General features: G+C 43.9%; 1 protein-coding gene across 1 annotated transcript; it reads left to right on the plus strand.

Annotated features, from left to right (window-relative positions):
* On the plus strand, positions 1-11,471 carry ZMAT2 (zinc finger matrin-type 2). The gene is made up of 6 exons (XM_060179554.1): positions 1-83; positions 443-536; positions 3,916-4,039; positions 5,493-5,566; positions 6,829-6,974; positions 10,306-11,471. Exons 1-6 carry the CDS (start codon positions 66-68, stop codon positions 10,447-10,449), a joined length of 600 nt encoding a protein of 199 aa, XP_060035537.1. The 5' UTR covers positions 1-65; the 3' UTR covers positions 10,450-11,471.
* The last annotated feature ends 10,263 nt before the right edge of the window (positions 11,472-21,734 follow it).

Here is a 21,734-nt window from a genome sequence, read left to right on the forward strand (position 1 = left end):
TTACTTTACGGTTCGAGGCAGCTCTTTACGGCATTTTCCAGCTTTCCATTCACTTGGCGGTGAAGATGGCGTCGGGCAGCGGGGTATGTGTTGTATGTGAGGAGAAGGTTTGGGGGTGCTGAGGGGGTGGATTCACAGCGCGGAACAACCTGCAGCCGACAGGTTTTCCACCATCGCTTTGCGATGCAAGGGTTCGGGATGGAGAGCGCCACGGTGAAGCCCAGGCGCGGGGTCGGGATTGCGGAAGTCGCGCGGGTCTCAGGCTGCGGACCTGAGCCCCCCTCAGCCTCACGGGGTGGTCCGCAGGGGCTTCGCTCCCCAGAGGTCCCGGAACAGCTTCGGAGGCGAGGACGCGGTTCCCACCGACCCTCAGGGGGTCCGGACACCATTAGCGACAAATCCTGAGCGCTTTCTTCCCCCTCCCCGCTCTCACCCCACACAGACGAAAAACTTGGACTTTCGCCGAAAGTGGGACAAAGATGAATATGAGAAACTCGCCGAGAAGAGGCTCACGGAAGAGAGAGAAAAGAAGGATGGTGGGTTCCTGTGCCCAGGAGGTCTCGGGGTATCACAGGCGCAGTGGGATGGCTGGGGCGGGGGGGGGGGTGTTGAAATGCTCTTGTCCTCTGGCAGAGCGCTGTCTCCCTGATGCTCGATTGCTTGTATGAAATGTTTGAGCTGAAGTAATTTGGAGGTGATTTCCAGCTCTCTTGTCCTCTGCTTCCTTGCGTGCCCTTCGCTGGCGTCATTTAGTAGTACTGAAGTACAAAGAGTGGAATCCTGAGTAGTGACAGATGTGGTTAAATGCTTTAACTGCTGACCAGTTAGTACTGCTATTGAACACCCCAGTCTCTCCTCCTGCTAAACTTGACTAGAGGAAGAAAAAAATTGTTGACCCAATGAAATCCTTCCCCTAGAGTCTGAGAAGAAACAGGGGTACTCACTGAAGAACATTTTTGAGTTTAGTAGTGCTGTTTTCTGCTTTGTACAGTGTCAGGGAGTTTAAAGTCCTCAGTTGATGGGGATAGCACTTTGCAAAAAGAAATGTCTTGTTTTCACATGTTATCAAACATGTTTATTCTTCCTGCTTCTGCATCACCTTGTACATCCTAAACCTTGTGGGTTTTTTTTTTTTTTTTGTAACTTTTAAAATATTTATCTTATTAATTATTGGGCAGAGACAGAAATTGAGAGGGAAGGGAGAGATAGGGAGAGAGACACTTGCAACACTACCTCACAGGTCATGAAGCTTTACCCCTGTGGCTGGGAACCAGGTGCTTGAACCCAGGTCCTTGTGCATTGTAGCATGAGTGCTCAGCAAGCTGTCCTACCCCCCTTATTTTATTATTATTATTATTATTATTATTTTGCCTCCAGGGCTATCGCTCGGGCTCAGTGCACCACTACGAATCCACTGCTCCTGTTGAACATTTTTTCCATTTTTTTCTATTGGATAGGACAGGGAGAAATTGAGAGAGGATGGGGAAGATAGAGAAGGGGGGAGAAAGACACCTGTATAGACCTGCTTCACTACCTGAGAAGTGACCCCCTTGCAGGCAGGTGTCTGGGGCCCAAACCAGGATCTTTGCTCAGTTCCTTGTACTTTGTACTATGTGTACTTAACCTAGTGCACCACTACCCGGTGCATTCCCCCTCCTTTTTATTTTAGCATTTATTTATTTATTCCCTTTTGTTGCCCTTGTTTTTTATTGTTGTAGTTACTATTGTGGTTGTTATTGGTGTTGTCATTGTTGGATAGGACAGAGAGAAATGGAGAGAGGAAGGGAAGACAGAGAGGGGGAGAGAAAGATAGACACCTGCAGACCTGCTTCACTGCTTGTGAAGTGACACCCCTGCAGATGGGGAGCTGGGGACTGGAACCGGGATCCTTATGCCAGTCCTTGAGCTTTGCGCCACCTGTGCATAACCTGCTGTGCTACCACCTGTCTCCCCCCCCCTCCTTTTTTTTTGTAACTTGTAATAGTGGTTGGTGCAAAACAGTCATTTCCTAACTGTGGTTCCCACCTTAAAAATATATATGCTGTTAAGAGGAAGGAGAACCTGAATAGCATCATTCTGGCATATACAGTGATGAAGATTAAGCATGGGACTTAATGCTTCCAAACCTAGTTCTTTATCCACTGTATCCACCACCTGGGCCACTATTGGTTTCGTACTTAAAATAATCCCCAGGCGCTGGGAAAACTACAAAATAACTTTCATGCCTGAGGCTCCATAGTCCCAGGTTCGATCCCCCATATCACCATAAACCAGAGCTGAATAGTGCATTGGTTAAAAAGAAGAAGAAGAAGGAGAAGGAGAAATAAAAATTTAAACGAAAAGCTTCCCCAGTTCCCCAAAGATTTTTTTCTTTTCTTCTAAAGAATTCTCAAGGCTGGGCAGTGATGCACCTGGTAGAGTGAACATGTTAGGGTCTGTAAGAACCTGGTTTCAAGCCTCTAGTCCCCATCTGCAGGGGGTAAGCTTCACAAGTGGTGAAGCAGTGCTGTAGGTGTCTTGTTTCTCTTTTTAAAATATTTTATTTGTTTATTAATGAAAGGGATAGAAGAAGGTAGAATCAGACATCACTCTGGTACATGTGCTGCTGGGGATCAAACTCAGGACCTCATGCTTGAGAGTCCAGTGCTTTACCCATTGTACCACCTCCTGAGCCTCCATCTCTCTCTCTCTCAATTTTTAAAAAAATTTTTATATTTATTTTCCCTTTTGTTGCCCTTGTTTTTCTTTTTTATTCTTGTTGTAGTTATTATTGTTGTTGTTATTGATGTCGTTAGATAGGATAGAGAGAAATGGAGAGAGGAGGGGAAGACAGAGGGGAAGAGAAAGACACCTTCAGACCTGCTTCACCGCTTGTGAAGTGATTCCCATGCAGGTGGAGAGCCTAGGGCTTGAACTAGGATCCTTGTTGCCTGTCCTTGTGCTTTGCACCACCTGCGCTCAACCCACTGTACTACCGCCCAGCTCCCCTCTCTTAATTTTTATCAGAGCACTATTCAGCTCTGGTTTATGGTGGTACGGGGGGTTGAACCTGGGACTTTGGAGCCTCAGGCACGAGAATCTCCATGCATAACCATTATGCTATCCACTCCTGCCTCCCCCTCTTTTTAATGTTTTTATTATTGTGGAGAGGTGGAGGGGGAGGGGGAAACAGAAGGAGAGACAGATACCTGCAGCCCTGCTCCAGTGCTTGTGAATTTTTCCCCCTGTAAGTGGGGACCAGGGACTTGAACCTACAACCTTGTGCACTGTAATGTGTGCACTTGACCTTGTACACCACCACCTGACCCCATTTTTTTTTTTCTTAAGATTTTATTTATTTATTAACGAGAAAAACAGGAAGAGAGAAAGGACCAGACATCACTCTGGTACATTTGTTGCTGGGGACTGAACTCATTACCTCATGCTTGAGGGTCCAGTGTTTTAAGCACTGCACACCACCTCCCAGACCACCACTCTCCCATCCCTCTCAATTTCTGTCTCTGTTAAAAAAATAAAGTAGAAACAGTTTTTTTAAAGGGTTTATTTTTCAAGCCAGAGAATGGTACAGAGAGACCAGAACAGTACCAACTCTAGCATATGGAAGTGCCAGGAATTGTATCTGCCATTTTTGGAGTCTCAGGCTTGCAGGTCTTGTTCAGTACCATTGTACTACCTCCCTGGCCTGACTTACTGGTTTTAAAGTAGAAAAAAGCTTTTCAATTACGGATTACTTATCCTTTGTCTTATGTTCACATTTCTCCCTAGCTTTTGTTAGAAATACACACATTCCTTGTTTCAGGATTCAAAAAAAAAAAAAAATGAGAGTCGACTTGCATTTTGAGTTTCATGCATTTCTTTTCCTTTCTTGTTGATAAACATAACATTGAAGGAACTTCCTTCCCCACTACATTTCAGGAAAACCAGTGCAGCCAGTCAAAAGGGAGCTTCTCAGGCATAGGGACTACAAAGTGGACCTGGAATCCAAGCTTGGGAAGACAATTGTCATTACCAAAACTACCCCACAATCTGAAATGGGAGGGTGAGTGACTTTTCATCTTTCTTTTTAAAATTTTTTTTAAAGATGTTATTTATTTACTAATGAGAAAGATAGGAGAGAAAGAACCAGACATGGGCCTGTGGTGGTGCACCTGGTTGAGCACATGTTACAATGCACAAGGACCCAGATTTGAGCTCCCAGTCCCTATCTGCAGGGGGAAAGCTTTGTGAGTGGTGAAGCAGTGCTACAGGTGTTACTTTGTCTCTCTTCCTCCTTCCTTTCTATATCCCCACTTCCCTCTCAATTTCTGACTGTACCCAATAAATAAAGATAATTAAAAAAAAAAAAAACAGACATCTCTGGTACATGTGCAGCTGGGGATTGAACCCTATCGGGACCTCATGCTTGAGAGTCCAGTGTTTTATCCACTGCAACATCTCCAAAACCACTAACTTTTTGTCTTTCTCTGCAACCAAGAGAATAAAAAGGGGATAGGCCTGGTGGTGGCACCCTTGGTTGAGTACACATGTTACAATGCACAAGGACCCAGGTTCAAGCCCCTGGCCCCCACCTACAGGGAAAAAACTTCACATGTGGTGAAGTAGTTCTGCACATGTCTCTCTGTCTCTCCCTCTCTCTCGCCTCAATTTCTCTCTATCTCTATCCAATAATAAACAAGTATGTATACAGACTGAGGTAAAAAAAAAAAAAAAAACCCTTTTTTTTTTTCTTTTTACCAGAGCAGTGCTCTTAGCTCTGGCTTATGGCAGTGTGGGGGATTGAACCTGGGACTTGAGAGCCTCAGGCATGAAAGTCTTTTTGCATAACCATTATATTATACCCCCACCCAAGGCCCATGTTTTAATAACCTAGTCTGGAAATGAGATAGCATCACTTTATTTATTGGTAAAGACCAGCTCTTGCACACATTGAGGTGGTGATGGTGGTGGGAGACTACACAGCATAGGAATGCCTGGACAGTGGGCATTAATTATGTGAGTTGTCCTAGAAGTTTGTTACTGTATTATTTCAAGAGATTAGCCCTATGAAAATGATAAATAACCCCTTTTTCTAGTTAGAAATTTCACTTAAAAGTATGTTTCCTGGGGGCCAGGTGGTAGCGCAGCAGAGCACCAGGACTGGTGTTAGGATCCCAGTTCGAGCCTCTGGCTCCCCACCTGTAGGGGGGTCGCTTCACAGGCGGTGAAGCAGGTCTGCAGGTGTCTATCTTTCTCCCTCTCTGTCTTCCCCTCCTCTCTTGATTTCTCTCTGTCCTATCCAACAACAACAGTAATGACAACAACAATAATAATGATACCAACAAGGGTAACAACAAAGGCAACAAAAATGGGAAAAATGGCCTCCAGGAGCAGTGGATTCGTAGTGCAGGCACCAAGCCCCAGCAATAACCCTGGAAGCAAAAGAAAAGTGTTTCCCAGCTGAAAATGTAAGATATTTATAACCAGATTTACTAAGTGTCATTTCTCTTTCGTAGCTATTACTGCAACGTCTGTGATTGTGTAGTGAAGGACTCCATCAATTTCTTGGATCACATCAATGGGAAAAAACGTAAGGTTTGATTGCACTCTGTGCTGGGGCTGGGTTTTGGAGTTGAAATGGGGGAAATGGTTGGTTCTCTTGAGCCCTTTTTGTATGCTTTAGTTGTGGGGTTGGGCACACCCAGGTAAGCACACATAGTTACTGCTTGTGGATCTGCGCAAGGGCCTGGGTTCAAGTCCCTACTCCCCACTTGAAGGGGGGAGACTTCACGAGTGGTGCAGTAGGTCTTGAGGTGTCTTTCTCTCCCTCTCTATCTCCTCCCCTTTCAATCTCTCTCTGTTTTATCAAATAAAAAGGAAAAATAGACATCTTAAGTTGCTTCAGACTTTCCTTTATTTCATGAGACTTAAGCCACTGATGGTTTTTGTTTTGTTTTGATAGTGACAGAAAGAGACCACAGCAGATTGGACTCAAATTTGGGTCTTGCACATGACAAAATAGCATACTATCCAAGTAAGCTATTTTTTTAACTTAGAGTGCTAGGGTCTTAACAAGCCATGATTTTTTTTTTATTTCCAGTATCTCCACTGGTGTATCTACTCAGTAGGAGTGGTTGTTTATGGAGAGTTTTGTTGTATGCTTTACATTGGGTTCTAGTTCTCCCCCGCCAAGAGAATTGCATCAGTCCTGTTAATTTCGTGGGCCCGCTTGGCCCCGCCCCTAGGAAACCCGCCAGAGTGCCAGAGTTTTCAGAGGGTTCCTGGGTCCGAGAGTTCCTGAGTTCCTGAGTTCGAGAGTTTGAGAGTTACAGAGTAAGAGAGAGTTCCACAGTGGAAGAGTTTCAGAGGGTTCCCCAGTACGAGAGTTCCAGAGTTCCTGAGTTCCAGAGTAAGGGAGAGGGTTCCTGAGTTCGAGAGTAAAAGAAAGAGTGCTTGCGCCGCCGCAAAGAGACAGCGGAGTCCTGTTTGGTGATTAGTTTGTCTTAGTTTATGAATCGTTGTTCCTGAATAAAGAAATACAGCTTCCCTGCCCAGCCATTGTCTCCGCGTCTCTGTTACCCGCCCGTGAAGCCAACCTGCCGGCAAGAGCCTCCGAATAACAAGCCATGATTTTTTTTTTTTATTTCCAATATCTCCACTGGTGTATCTACTCAGTAGGAGTGGTTGTTTATGGAGAGTTTGGTTTGTTTTGTCTTTTCAGCTGAAAATTTTTTTTTTGAATGTTTGCATTTGTTCTCTTTCTGTCTGTCTTTCTAATGTCACTAAAGACTTTTTGAGGCGCCTAGGATTTTGTAATAACCTTATTTTTTTTTCACTGCTGTTTCCATCCAGATCAGCGAAACTTGGGCATGTCTATGCGTGTGGAACGTTCCACCTTGGATCAAGTGAAGAAACGTTTTGAAGTCAACAAGAAGAAGATGGAGGAGAAACAAAAGGATTATGATTTTGAGGAAAGGATGAAGGAGCTCAGAGAAGAAGTAGGGCTTTACCTTTTTGTCCTCTCCCAGCTTTGATTTTTTTTTTCCATCTTTATTGGATATAGACAGCCAGGAATTGAGAGGGTAGGGGGAGATAGAGGAGAGAAAGATACACCTGTAGCACTGCTTCACCACTTGCAAAGCATACCCCCTACAGGTTAGGGCCAGGGGCTCAAACCTGGGTCCTTGTGCATTTTAACATATGTGCTCAACCAGGTGCGCCACCACCTAGTAATGGGAGGGTTCTCTTCCTTATCTTCATCTTCAGTGTTAGACAGTCCAGAGCACCACTCCAGTACATGTGATACTGGAGTTTGAACTGGGAACCTCAGGCTTGAAAGGCCGTGCTTTATCAATTGAGCTAACTAGGTTTTTGTTTTGAAACTCGGGCCTCTTGCACCTGCAATTTAATTGTTCAGGGTTGCCTGAACATTTTTTTTTTTAAATATTTATTCCCTTTTCTTGCCCTTGTTTTTGTTTTTTTATTGTTGTAATTATTGTTGTTGTTATTGATATCGTCGTCGTTGGACAGGACAGAGAGAAATGGAGAGAGGAGGAGAGAAATATAGACACCTGCAGACCTGCTTCACTGCTTGTGAAGGGACTCCCCTGCAGGTGGGGAGCCGGGGGCTCGAACTGTACGCCTATCCTTGTGCTTTGTGCCATGGGTGCTTGACGTGCTGCGCTACCACCCGACTCCCCAGGGCTGCCATTTTAAAGGAAGAGGGGCAGAGGGGGAAACACCCTAGCTCTAAAGCTTCCCCTGGTTTTATGCCATCTCATATAAAGCTGGGCTTGAATCTGGGTAAGTCCTGTGTCCTACTAAGTAAACTATTTCCTTGACATCCCAAAAGATAGTTTTATCTTCTTTTCTGCATATTAGGGTAAACAATTATGTTGTTGTTTTTTGTTTGTTTGTTTGTTTGCCTGCAGGTTTATTGCTAGGGCTCGGTGCCTGCACTACAAATCCACTGCTCCTGGTGGCCATTTTTTCCATTTTATTGGATAGAACAGAGAGAAGTTGAGAGGGAAGGGAGGCAGAGGGTAGATAATGGCTATGCAAAGAGACTAATGATTGAGGTTCCAAAGTCCCAGATTCAATCCCCCTGCACTACCATAAGCCAGAGTTGAACAGTGCTCAGGTAAAGAAAAAAAAAAAAAAAGAGCAAGGGCGGGGCGGGGGGGTAGAGAGGGAGAGAGACAGACACCTGCAGACCTGCTTCACTGCTTGTGAAGTAACCTGCAGGTGGGGAACCGAAGCTTGAACCAGGATCCTTGCGCAGGTCCTTGTGCTTCGTACTATGTTCACTTAACCTGGTGTACCACTGCCCAGCCTCCAAGTATGGTCTTTGTGACTCAACATGATCTAAAGGAAATGGTAACAAACCTATCCCCTCCCCCCCAAACTGTTTTCTTTTATTGCTTTTGTTCATATTTATTTACTAAAAAGAACCAGGTTATCACTCTGTTGCATGGTATAGAGGAGGTGGAACTCAAGACTTCATGCCTTTAAGTTCAGTGCTTGATCTATTGCGCCATTTCCTGGGCCATATGGGCCATTGTTTTTTGCATTTCTTTCTTTTCATTTTTTTTTTTTAACTATAGGAAGAATTTGCTAAATTTCCCAAGTTCCCAAGAGACCTATAGAACCATGCTAACTGGGACAGAATTCTGTTTTTTTCACTTGCTAGTGGCAAATCTTGGCCTAGTTATATAGCCTCTCTATGTCTCAGTTTCCCCAAGTTGATCTGAGTGTGTGGTGTAGGGGAGATAGCATAATGGTTGTGTCATGTCTGAGGCTCCGAAGTCCCACGTCTAATCCTCTGCATCACCATAAGCCAGAGCTGAGCAGTGTTCTGATGGGAGGGGAAATATGAGTATAATATATAATAGCTAAAGCCCTTATATAATTCCTAGAATGCATTTCATGCCCTAGAATGATAGTTGTTGTTATATAGCTTTGTTTCCATACCTTGTTAGGAACAAGAGATGAGCTGGAAATGGATGGATAAATGCTCTCCAGAGGCTATAACTTCCATTTTCTGGGTCTTATTTTTTTTTTTCCCCTTTTGTCATCCTTGTGGCTTTTTTTTTTTTTCCTTGTGGCTTTGTATCCTTGTCATCCTTGTGGCTTTTTTGTCATCCTTGTGGCTTTTTTTGTTATCCTTGTGGCTTTTTTTTCTTTTTTTTTTCCCTGTGGCTTTGTATCTCTAAGCTTAACTTTTTGAGAGAGAAAGACAGACATAAATAACAAAGAAACATATCACAGCACCAAAGCTTTCCTCAGTATGGTGGGGCCAGGCTCAGGCCTAGGTCATGTTCATGATAGAGTAAGCACACTGTCCAAGAGACCTATTTTGCCAGCCCTCTTATCTTTTATTTATTTATTTCTGTTTTATTGAATAGGACAGAGAAGTTGAAGGGGAGGGGGAGATAGAAATCAAGAGAGAGGGACTCGGGCGGTGGCGCAGTGGGTTAAGCGCATGTGGCGCAAAGCGCAGGGACCAGAGTAAAGATCCCGGTTCGAGCCCCCGGCTCCCCACCTGCAGGGGAGTCGCTTCACGGGCGGTGAAGCAGGTCTACAGGTATCTATCTTTCTCTCCCCTCTCTCTCTGTCTTCCCCTCCTCTCTCCATTTCTCTCTGTCCTATCCAACAACAAAGCAATAATAACCGCAACGAGGCTGCAACAACTAGGGCAACAAAAAGGGGGAAAAATGGCCTCCAGGAGCGGTGGATTCATCATGGTGCAGGCACCGAGCCCAGCAATAACCCTGGAGGAAAAAAAAAAAAAAAAAAAAGAAATCAAGAGAGAAAGATAGATACCTGCAGACCTGCTTCACCACTCATGAAGTGTCCCCATTGCAGGTGGGGAGCAGGGGCTTAAACTTGGGTCCTTGTGCAGATACTTGTGCATGCTATGTGTGCTTAACTGTGTATACTTCCACTTGTGCCCCCCCATAATCTTTTTTTTTTAATCTTTATTTGTTGAATAGAGATAATCAAAAATCAAGAGGGGGTGGGAAATACCAAAAGACAAAGACAGAGACACACCAGCAGACCTGCTTCACCACTCACAAAGCTTTCCCCCTGCAGGTGGGGATGGACACTCAAACCTGGATCCTTGTGCATTATAACTCGCACTCAACCAGTTGCGCCACCACCTCCCCCCCCCCCATAATCTTTACGTAACTTTTCCTCTCCTGTTGAGATGTTACTTGTCTTTAACTGTTTTTACCTATAAAGTTACAGGAATGAATTAATATCTTTTAGCATTTGGCTTAGGGGTCTGAACTAGTTCTGAGTGACTTTTTTTTTCCTTTTTCTTCCCAGGAGGAAAAAGCCAAAGCCTATAAGAAAGAGAAACAGAAGGAGAAGAAAAGAAGGGCTGAGGAAGACTTAACATTTGAGGAGGATGATGAAATGGCAGCTGTGATGGGCTTCTCTGGCTTTGGCTCCACCAAGAAGAGTTACTGAGGCTTTTCTATGCTTGACTCTTCACCAGGCCTAACTTTGTGTGGGAGTTCATTTTGGGGGAAACACTTGGGGAATGTCCTTAAGAGTGTCAGTAGGGAGGTGTAGAGGGTGGATGTTTGTGGTTGGTTTCCCTCTACTGTTGGAGAGGGTACAGATACAGAGGTGATGCTGTGGCATGTTCTCTCAGCCTCAGTACATCACTGAAGACCTCTGCCCAGCTATAGTTCCCAATAAAAACCCTCTTCTGAGGCTGCTTTCCTAAAACACCCCCTGCATCTTTCCCTCTTCATCTTTCCAGTCTCTTCTCTGAGCATCCTGCATTTATCTTGTGTTCTGTCTTAATTTTTTTTTTTTTTTTTTTTACTAGAGCACTGCTCAACTCTGGCTTATGGTGGTGCTGGAGATTGACCCTGGGATGTTGGAGCCTCAGGCATGAAAGTCTTTTTGCATAACCATTATATGCTATCTCCCAGCCCTCTGCCTTTGTTTTAATTTTGGCTCTTGCTCAACCTTCAGTGAAGGGATCTTTTGTTCCCAGATTGCATTTGATACTATATTCTTGACCAGCCCCTCCCCTCCCTGCAGCCCTTTGTGGTTTTCTGGCCACCTGTGCATGCATGTGTATGTTTGCCTGGACTAGTAGTGTGTGTGGGTGGGTGTGTGTGCATGAATCTCACATAGAGGGAGGGAGCTTGAGCTAGAACCTCAGGTGCCTTGGGGCCTGCTGATCTCAGCTTCCTCAGAGCATGTAACAGAAAATTAAATGGGATGAGTGGTGTGGTTTGTGTCTGGTGAGTTTTTTTAATCTTTGTTCTTCAGATGTAGACTGTTCAGCTTTGCCTGTTTATTTTATTGAGAATTACTCTTTTTGTCTTCCTTATAAGCAGGTTCTTGAAAGAACCTGTTTGATGCAAAAAAAAAAAAAAAAAAAAGAAAAGAAAAGAAAGAAAACCTCATTTGGGAACCATTGGGTCTCAGAAACTGTTCAACTGTAAAATAAATGTCATTTCATTGGCCCTGTTTCACAGTTGGTGGGAACATTCCATATTTTCCCCTTATGTATGTTTTTTCATCCCATACTTGCATATAGGACTTACTCTTCTCCGTTCATTTGAACCCCATCATTTTTTTTTTTTCCTTCTAGGATTCTTCAGCATGAATTGTATTTTCCCCTGATGGGATCTGTACAGAAGAGTCAAACAAAACTTTTTCTAAAGTTACTTTCCTTTGATCATTTTTTTAAAAAAACAGTGCTCAATGTTGAACTTAATATTTTCTTCTGTATGTGCAATTATATGAGGAACAGGGTTCTTAATATTGGCATTTCCATTTGGGGGCTGTATAATTCTTTTTGGGGGGGTTCCCTTTTCCATTATAGGATTTTTAGCAGTATCCTAGCCTCTTTGCAGATGAAAATACCACTGTCTCCCCCATGTTGTGACACCTATAAGTGTTTTAATCTCTGAGATTTGGGGGGAGTATGCAAAATCCTTTCCTACCTCTTACCAGTTCGGAATGACTGAGAGCTGATTTCCCACTAGCATAAGCTCAAAATTAGTTGGCAAAGATTGGTTAACTTAAAATAACTTAGATATTGCCTATTAGGTACTGTGCCAGTTATCAGGGATACAGAGAGAGGAGAAAAAAGTCCCTTAAAAAAAATAATACACAAACTGCAAGCAGATGAATGGTGTAATTGCTAGGTGTCTATACCCTGAAAAGTGGACTCTCTTTGAGTTAACAAAGCTTCCAGCATATGATTTGTTTATACATTCTCTATCTCACTGGATTTATTACATAATTCTATGTAGCATCTGAAGGACATGTGGGTTCCACAAAGTAGCATACATTTCCCTTTGGACTTTCATACAAAATTCCCTTGCGGACAGGCGGGACTTCCTTGGTTAATTTCTAATGCTGAATCTTGCCACTGGGAACACTGAATTTGTCTTCCATCTGTTGATTCCAGATCTGGATCTGAGCTTCAGATACATAAAGTGTCTGTTGGCCAGTTGTGGGCATTTCAGTAGATGATTTCTTTGGCAGGTTATGTACTCCAGGTCCTCGGTTAAGATGCTACACTAGTTGACTGGGTCCTGCTCCCCCCTTTTTTTAAAAAAATACTTATTTCCTTTTTTGTTGCCCTTGTTTTTATTGTTGCAGTTATTATTGTTGTTATTGATGTCGTCGTTGTTGGATAGGACAGAAATGGAGAGAGGAGGGGAAGACGGGAAGAGAAAGATAAACACCTGCAGGTGGAGAGCCGGGACTCTTAACTGCTGGTCCTTGCACTTTGCACCATGTGCACTTAACCCACTGTGCTACCGACCGACTCCCTCTGCTCCTCTTAATTTTAAAACAGTTTTTATCTTTATTTATTGGATAGAGACAGCTAGAAATCAAGAGGTAGGGGGGTGATAGAGAAGGAGAGAGATAGACATCTGCAGCCCTGCTTCACCACTTGTAAAGCTTTCCCCCTGCAGGTGGGGGCCGGGGCTCAAACCTGGGTCCTTGTGCATTGTAATACATGTGCTCAACCAGGTGTGCCACCACTGGGTCCCTGTGCTCCTCTTTTTTAAGACAGGTAGGACCATGTGATAGTGCATCCAGTTAAGTGCACATAACACTAAACACAAGGACTGGAATTCAGGCCACAGCTCTCCACCTGAAGGAAGACACTTGACAAGCGGCAAAGCAGATCTGCAGGTATTTAACTTTATCTCCCCCTCCATTCACAATTTCTCTGTCCTGTCCAATAAAATGGGAAAAAAGTGGCTGCCAAGAGCAGTGGATTTATAGTGCTGGCACTGAACCCCAGCAGTAACCCTGGAGGCAAGGAAAAACAGTAATTTGAATTCTGTTTTTCAGGATTCTTTCTTCAGGAAAGTATCTACTTGGTTTCAAATGGTTTTCTTCCCTTTTTATACATTTGAGTTCTTATCTCTGATCAACTATACTTGTAAACCAAGTCTGAATTCCAGGTTCTATAAATTCTTAGGGCACCAGCAACTGACTTAAGTCTCCAAAAGCCATGATTGTTTGGAGGAGTTCAGGGTGGCAACAGAAAATGGGAAGAAGGGAGACTAGAGGGTGGTGCACTGAGTAGGGTGCTAAAATTGGAGTGACAGAGCCTTGAATTCAATCCTCAGCATTCCACATGCCAGACTGAAGCTCTGGTTCTCTCATCCCTTTTATAATGTTAATAAAATTTATTTTATGTAAGGGGGGTCAGATGGTGACACATACAGTTGAGCATATGCATTATGTATAAGGACTTGGGTTCAAGCCCTTGGTCTCCACCTGCAGGGAGGAAGCTTCATGATGGTGAAGCAGTGCTGCATGGTGTCTCTTCACCTCAGATTTCTTGCTATGCTATAAAATAAAAAGGAATGTGTGGTTTTCAGTAGTGGTGTATTTGTCATGCAGGTACAGCGCCCCAGCAATAACCCTGTTGGCAAAATAAATAAAAATGTGGGAGCTGATGGGATGAAAATTCATGGGAGTCGGGCAGTAGTACAGCGGGTTAAGCGCACGTGGCGCAAAGCGCAAGAACCGGCTTAAGGATCCTGGTTCGAGCCTCCCTGCTCCCCACCTGCAGGAGATTCTGCAGGTGTCTGTCTTTCTCTCCCCCCTCTGTCTTCCCCTCCTCTCTCCATTTCTGTCCTATCCAACAACAATGACATCAATAGCAACAACAACAAAAAAATCTTAGAGAAGTCAGACATAATCTGGAAAAGGGACTTCTTTGGTGTTTGTAGTCTCAAAAAGAACATAGCAGCGCACCGGCCATGGCCTGTTGGATAGCGATTGAGGAGGGCCCAATCATAACGTGCTAGGTCAAAGCCGGGTTGACACTTGCAGGGGTCTGTGATGAGGTGTTTGTTCTTTACCTCAGCTGACTGCCAACTCTGTTTCCAAGAGACTGGAACAGAGAAGTTCAGTGTAGGCGTAGGGGACCAGATTGGGTGACGAGACGTCAAGCGTTGAACAGGGTGGGCGAAGATATCCGCGTATATTGGCAGGTCTGGTCGAGCGTAGACGTGGGAAATAAACTTAGATGATGCTGCATCCCGACGAATATCTGGTGGGGTGATGTTGCTAAGAACTGGCAGCCATGGAACTGGGGTGGAACGGATGGTTCCAGAAATTATCCTCATGGAGGAATATAATTTGGAATCGACCAAGTGGTCATGGGGGCTACGGAACCATACTGGGGCACAGTATTCTGCAGTGGAATAGCATAATGCCAGAGATGATGATCGTAGTATGGAAGCGCTCGCGCCCCATGAGGAGCTGGCCAGCATAATAATGTGTATGCTATAATTGGGTGAGCCACCAACTAGCTCTCAGAAACATTGTCCTTTTTTAGTGGAGTAGGATGCTTGTCATTGGCATTTATACATTGAGGACTCAGGCCAGAACATGTTCACTTTATTAATTTGCCTCCAGGGTTATTGCTGGGGCTAGAGAAATTGAGAAGGTAAGATAGGAAGAGAGAGAGACACCTGCTTCACAATTTGTGGAGTAACCCTGCAGGTGGGCAGCTAGGAGCTGGAACCAAGATTCTTGCGCTTAGTGATACATGTGCTTAACACGTGCACTACAGCCCAGCCCAGCCACCCCTGAGGTTAAAGATCAAGGTCCCAACTGTTGGTGGAATTTTTTGTTTCTTTTTTTTTTATATTTATTTATTTCCCCTTTTTGTTGCCCTTTTCATTGTTGTTGTAGGTATTGTTGTTGATGTTGTCATTGTTAGGACAGAGAGAAATGGAGAGAGATGGGGAAGACAGAGAGGGGGAGAGAAAGATAGACACCTGTAGACCTGCTTCAACGCCTGTGAAGCGACACCCTTACAGGTCCCCTACAGGTGGGGAGCCGGGGGCTCAAACCTGGATCCTTACATCGGTCCTTGCGCTTTGTGCCACGTGCGCTTAACCACTGCACCACCGCCCGACTCCCTGTTGTGGAATTTTTAATGTAGAAGCTGGGACCAGCTCCTGGTTAAGAGCTCACATTACAGTACTCAAGGACCTTGGTTCAAGCCCCTGGTCCCCACCTGCAGGGGGAAAACTTCACAAGTGGTGAAGCAGGGCTGTGGGTGTTTCTCTCCCCCTCTCCCCCTCCCCGCCTTCTTGTTGCCCTTGTTTTTATTGTTGTAGTTGTTATTGATGTTGTTGGATAGGACAGAGAAGAGAACTAGAGAGAGGAGGGGGAGAGAAAGACACCTGCAGACCTGCTTCCCCGCCTGTGAAGCGACTCCCCCTGCAGGTGGGGAGCTGGGGGCTCAAACCGGGATCCTTACACCAGTCCTTGCGTTTTGCCCCCCCCCACTTAACCCACTGTGCTACCGTCTGACCCCCCTCCCTCTTTATTTCCCCTATCCAATAATAAGTACTTTTTTTTAAAAAGTAGGAGCTAAGGAAGATTGTACAGCAATAGCATACTGGATTTACATGTAAGATGGTCCAAGTTCAACTCTTGTACCACCAGTAGCCAGAGCAGAGTGAAATGGGAGGAGGGAGGAATGTTTTTTAAAAAAATTATTATAGAGTGGTGGTCTAGGAACTGGCACCGTGGATAAAGCATTGGACTCTCAAGCATGAGGTCCTGAGTTCAATCCCAGGCAGCACCTGTACCAAAGTGATGTCTGGATCTTTCCCCCTATCTTTCTCATTAAGTAAAATCTAATAATAATGATTAACTGGATAAGAAAAGGTTGCCTAAAGTTTCAGATTATCCTGTGACATCTGGGCCTCTTGCATCCCCTATAATACTTCAAAATTTTAAATGAGGACTTTACCAGCAATTCTACTCTTAAGCTCTGTGTGCGCACAGTAATATCTACTACAGCTTTGTTTATAATTGAAAGATTTTATTTCTTGGTAGAGATAGATAGCAGTGAAAGAGATCATAGCACCAAAGCTTCCAAACATTTAAAACGGGTATATTTATACTTGAGTAGAGCGCAGCTGCTACAATATATGCAGGTTAGATCTGACAAGAAAGCTCTCTGAAACTTGGTACATATGCAGAAACACTGCCCAAAAAAGTGATTCCAACAAATTTTCCAACTCATGAAACTATAGTTACATATATAGATTGAAGAGGACTGATTAGTGAAATGGTAGAAATTGTGGGGCGAGAAAGGTTTATATATGAAAAGAATAGGGTATTCCTGTAGTGTTTAAAATAGTAAAAACAAAAGGAATACCGTGTTAACACCCGGGAGAGGAACTGAGGTGCCGCCCTCCCCACCCCCGTTTTGTTTTTCTGGTTTGTCTGCTAAATCTATGGTGAGGCTAGAAACTTGCTGCTGGTTAAGGTTCTATTCGCAAAACACTGGCTGTGGAACTGTCGGTGACTGTGATTGGTTGTCCAGAGCTGAAGCTAGAGGGTGTGGTTGATTCCCGGAAGCTACGGAAAGTTTAAGCCCAGAGTCAAATAACTATCCAGGGGGCTAGGGAGGCCTGCGGTTTGTGTCCTCAGTTGGACTTTCTAAGTGGGGTGAGTGGTGGCCGAGGGAGAGTCGACAGTATATGTATTAAATGCTGAATCATCTTGCTCTTATCAATGAGCTCATTGTGACGCCGGCTTAGGTTGCCAGTCATATTATTCTAATCCTGCTGCAGCACTCGGGCTGGCTTTAGCTCAGCGGTTACTTCGTGCTTAACAATCACACTTACGAGTGAGGTTCGATACCCGCGGGCGCTCTCCAGCTCTTTTGTCACTTCATTTCCCTAATAATCAGTCTTAGAACTGTTTAAATAATAATAGAACATTTTGAGAAGACTTCTGGTGCACAAAGCTTCAAAACCATTTTGGATCTCTCTCCTGCCTTAAGTACCAAAGTCATTCAGATTCAGCTCCTTGAAGAAATGATTGATTCTATGACTGGCTGAGGAAATCCAGAGATTAATCCAAAGTGCTAAGTTATAAACAAAATACTTAAAAAAAAAAAACAAACCTTACTTTTGTGCTTAGGAGTTTGCATTTTTGTTCTAGTAACATATTTGTTTTTAGCAGACCACTGCTCGACTCTTGCTTATGGTGGTGCGAGGGACGGAATCGGGCATGGGAGCCTCAGACACAAAAGGTTTATTTATTTAAGAGAAATACAAAGAAAGACACACAGAGACAGAAACTAGAGCACTGCTCAGTTTTGGCTTAAATTAGTGTTGGGGATTGAACCTGAGATTTAGATGCTCAGGCTTGACAGTCTTTTGCATAATCATGTTATTTTCCCAGCCCATAAAAATCTTTTTGTATAGTGTACTGTAGCCCCAGCCCTGAAGCTTTTCTAACATACTCAAATCCCTTTTCCTTACGTGGGTGTCATATATATACTATATCCTGACTCTTACATAGTTGTTTTTCCCTTAGGTTTTTGGTCATGTCCTTAGAAAAGAATTAGTATTTTGGGTGGGGATAGATAGCATAATGGTTATGCAAAGATACTCATGCCTGAGGCTCCAAAGTCCCAGGTTCAATCCCTGGCACCACCACAAGCCAGAGCTGAGCAGTGCTCTGGTTAAAAATAAGTAAGTAAATAGTGTTTCTACTTTTTCAGATGGAGGGCTATAATTTAATATTTAATATTCACCATCATGCTTGCTAGTACATATAATTTATTTATATATTAGAGAAACTGAGAAGAGAGGGAGAGATATGGAAAAATTTATGCCTCAGGCTCTGAGGTCTCAGGTTCAATCCCCAGCACCACCATAAACCAGAGCAATGCTCTATCTCTCTCTCATTAAAATAAAATATATTAAAAAAACAAAAATAGGGGGTCCTGGTAGTGCAGCAGGTTAAGTGCACGTGGTGCAAAGCACAAGGACTGGGGTAAGGATCCCGGTTTGAGCCCCCGGCTCCCCACCTTCATGGGAGTCGCTTCACAGGCGGTGAAGCACATCTGCAGGTGTCTGTCTTTCTCTCCCTCTCTCAATTTTCCTCTCCTCTCTCCATTTCTCTCTGTCCTATCCAACAACGAGGACATCAATAACAACAATAATAACTACAACGACAATAAAAAACATGAGCAACAAAAAGGAAAACAAATATTTTTAAAAATGTAAATAAATAAATAGATAAATGGCCGGGTGTAGTGCAGCGGGTTAAGCGCACATGGCTGGAAGCACAGGGCCGGCGTAAGGATTCATGTTCCAGCCCCTGCTCCCTACCTGCAGCAGGTTGCTTCAGGAGCATTGAAGCAGGTCTGCAAGTGTCTATCTTTGTCTTCCCCTCCTCTCTTGATTTCTCTCTGTCCTATCCAACAACAATAATGACAACAACAATGATAACAAGGGCAACAAAGGGAAAAAAACAAAAAGAATAAAGAAAAGGAGGCCCAGGCGGTGGTGCACCTGATTAAGCACTCACACTACAGTGGGCAAGGACCCAGGTTCAAGCTCCTGGCCCCCATCTGCAGGAAGAAAGCTTCACAAGTGACGAAGCAGGACTGCAGGTGTCTCTCTGTCTTGCTCTTATGCCCCCCACCCCTCATTTTCTCTCTGTCTCTATCCAATAATAAGTAGATTTAAAAAAAAATTTTAAGGGGAAGAAAGAGACTCCTGCAGCCCTGATTCACCACTCATAAAGCTTTCCCCCTGCAGGTGAGGGCCAGGGACTTGAACCCACGTCATTGCGCACTATAATATGTGCACTTAACTAGGTGCGCCACCATCTGGCTTCCCAGTATTTATTTTTTATTACAACCAGGGCTATTGCTGGGGCTTGGTGCCTACACAATGAACTCACTGCTGCTGGTAGCCAATCCGCCCCGCCCCGCATACCTTTCTTCTTTCATAGTGTTGTAGAAATTATAAGTGGCACACAGAGATTAGAACACCTTTATTCACCAGCGAAGTCTCAGCGCGCTCATGCTCTATCAACTGAGACTACCCCCCACTCTCCAACTAATTGTACATGAGTACTTACCTACCTCAAGGCAGGAAGATCCTTAGGGCAGTAATTCTAAATCTGTTAGGAACAGAAGCAAAAAGCAGGAAATACGAAAGCAAAAAATAGCTTGTCCATTAATTATGAGAGGGTCTTCAGCTTAGCAGGAAGCATGCTTACAGAAGCAGAAATAATCAATTAGAATAATGTATGTCTTTTTTTTTCTTCTTATTTCTGGGGCCAGGTGTTTCCGTGGAGGCAGAACTGTTTATCAGAGTAGGTGATATTCTTTAAATTCAAATCCGGTGGTTTGTGAGCCAATTCATGTAGCTGGAGCAGGGAGGGGATTAATTCCTAGGACTTTGATTTTCCTTATCAGTAGTAACAACAGAAATTGAAAAGGGATGGGGAGATAGAAAGAGAAATATCAGGGAGTCCAGAGGTAGCGCAGTGGGTTGAGCGCACATGGCATGGAGCATAAGCCGGGTTCGAGCCCTGGCTCCCCACCTGCAGGGGAGTCCCTTCATAGGTTGTGAAGCAGGTCTGCAGGTGTCTTTCTCTTCCCATCTTCTCTCCATTTCTCTCTGTCCTATCTAACAACAACGACAATAATAACTACAACAATAACTACAACAATAAAAAAGGGGAAAAGAAAGGAAAATAAATAAATATAAAAAATAGTATCTTGAAAAAATCATGTTGAGTGAAATAAGTCAGAAACAGAAGGATGAATATGGGATGATCTCACTCTCAGCCCGAAGTTGAAATACAAGATCAGAAAAGAAAACACAAGTCGAACCTGAAATGGAATTGGCGTATTGCACCAAAGTAAAAGACTCTGGGGTGGGTGGGTGGGGAGAATACAGGTCCATGAAGGATGATAAATGACATAGTGGGGGTTGTATTGTTAAATGGGAAACTGGGGAATGTTATGCATGTACAAACTATTGTATTTACTGTTGAATGTAAAACATTAATTCCCCAATAAATAAATTAAAAAAAAAAAAGTAAAAGTAAGGGAGTCTGGCGGTAGCGCAGCGGGTTAAGTGCAGGTTGCGCAAAGAACAAGGATCGGCTAAAGGATCCTGGTTCGAGCCCCCGGCTCCCCACCTGCAGGGGAGTTGCTTCACAGGTGGTGAAACAGGTCTGCAGGTGTCTATCTTTCTCTCTCCCTCTCTGTCTTCCCCTCCTCTCTCCATTTCTCTCTGTTCTGTCCAACAATGAAGACATCAATAACAACAACAATAAAACAAGAAGGGCAACAAGAGGGAATAAATAAATACTTTATAAGATAATAATAAAATTTTTTTAAAAAGAAAGAGAAACATCTGCAGCCCTGCTTCACCCCAGTAGGTAGGAAGGGGAGGTGGGGCTTGAACTCTTATACTTGCCTACAGTAGTGTGTGCTCAACCAGGTACAACATTGTCTGGTCCTGTTTTCTACATTTTAATAGAATGAAATTTCTGAGATCATCTGTCTTTAAACCCAATTTTCTGTAGTTTTACAGTTAACAATATTTATGTATTTTCCCCATATTTATATATTTATTTATCCAGCTTTCTAGTCCTTTTTCCAGCTACAACACCATCTCCACAAACAATAACCTGGGTCCACCTGCCTATTAGATATTAGGCTCAGCAAAAACTAGTAAAGTCATGGGCTCCTTGGAATATACCTACTATAGATCTACTAGCTTTTTCCAAAATGGAGACCCCAAATCTTCATCTGCAATATTCTTGCCTTTAGGCTCATGATTAGTCAACAACTTGTTTGGCTTTATATCTTAACTCTTTTTCAGCCACCAGGTTCTAGATGATACCCTGATGCCAATCTGACTTCCCTGGTTAGAAGACCCCACCAATGTGTCCTGGAGCCCCACTCACCTAGAGCCCCACCCCACTAGGGAAAGAGAGAGACAGGCTGGGAGTATGGCTTGACCTGCCAATGCCCATGTTCAGTGGGGAAGCAATTACAGAAGTCAGACCTTCCACCTTCTGTACCCCATAATGACCTTGGGTCCATACTCCCAGAGAGATAAAGAGTAGGGAAACTATCAAGGAAGGGAATTGGATATAGAGTTGTGGTGGTGGGAATTGTGTGGAACTATACCCCTCCTATCCTATAGTCTTGTCAATATTTCCATTTTATAAATAATAATATATAAATACCTAGAGGATGAACTAGGGTTATTCTGGCTTAACTGCAAAGTTCCAAGGTGAAGGTGAGGCCTGAAAATTGCAGTTGGTGAATGTGACAGGGTCCCTACTTCCTTAGCATAACTGACTCCATCTGCTGGGACCTGCTTGGCCTCAATCTAGGCCCAGCAGACACTCCGTAAGCCTAGCTCGAGTTTCGCTGATGGTCACTAACTTCCTCAGAGTGACAC

This window comes from Erinaceus europaeus, chromosome 2, assembly GCF_950295315.1.
Source record: "Erinaceus europaeus chromosome 2, mEriEur2.1, whole genome shotgun sequence".
Taxonomy (NCBI): Eukaryota; Metazoa; Chordata; class Mammalia; order Eulipotyphla; family Erinaceidae; genus Erinaceus; species Erinaceus europaeus.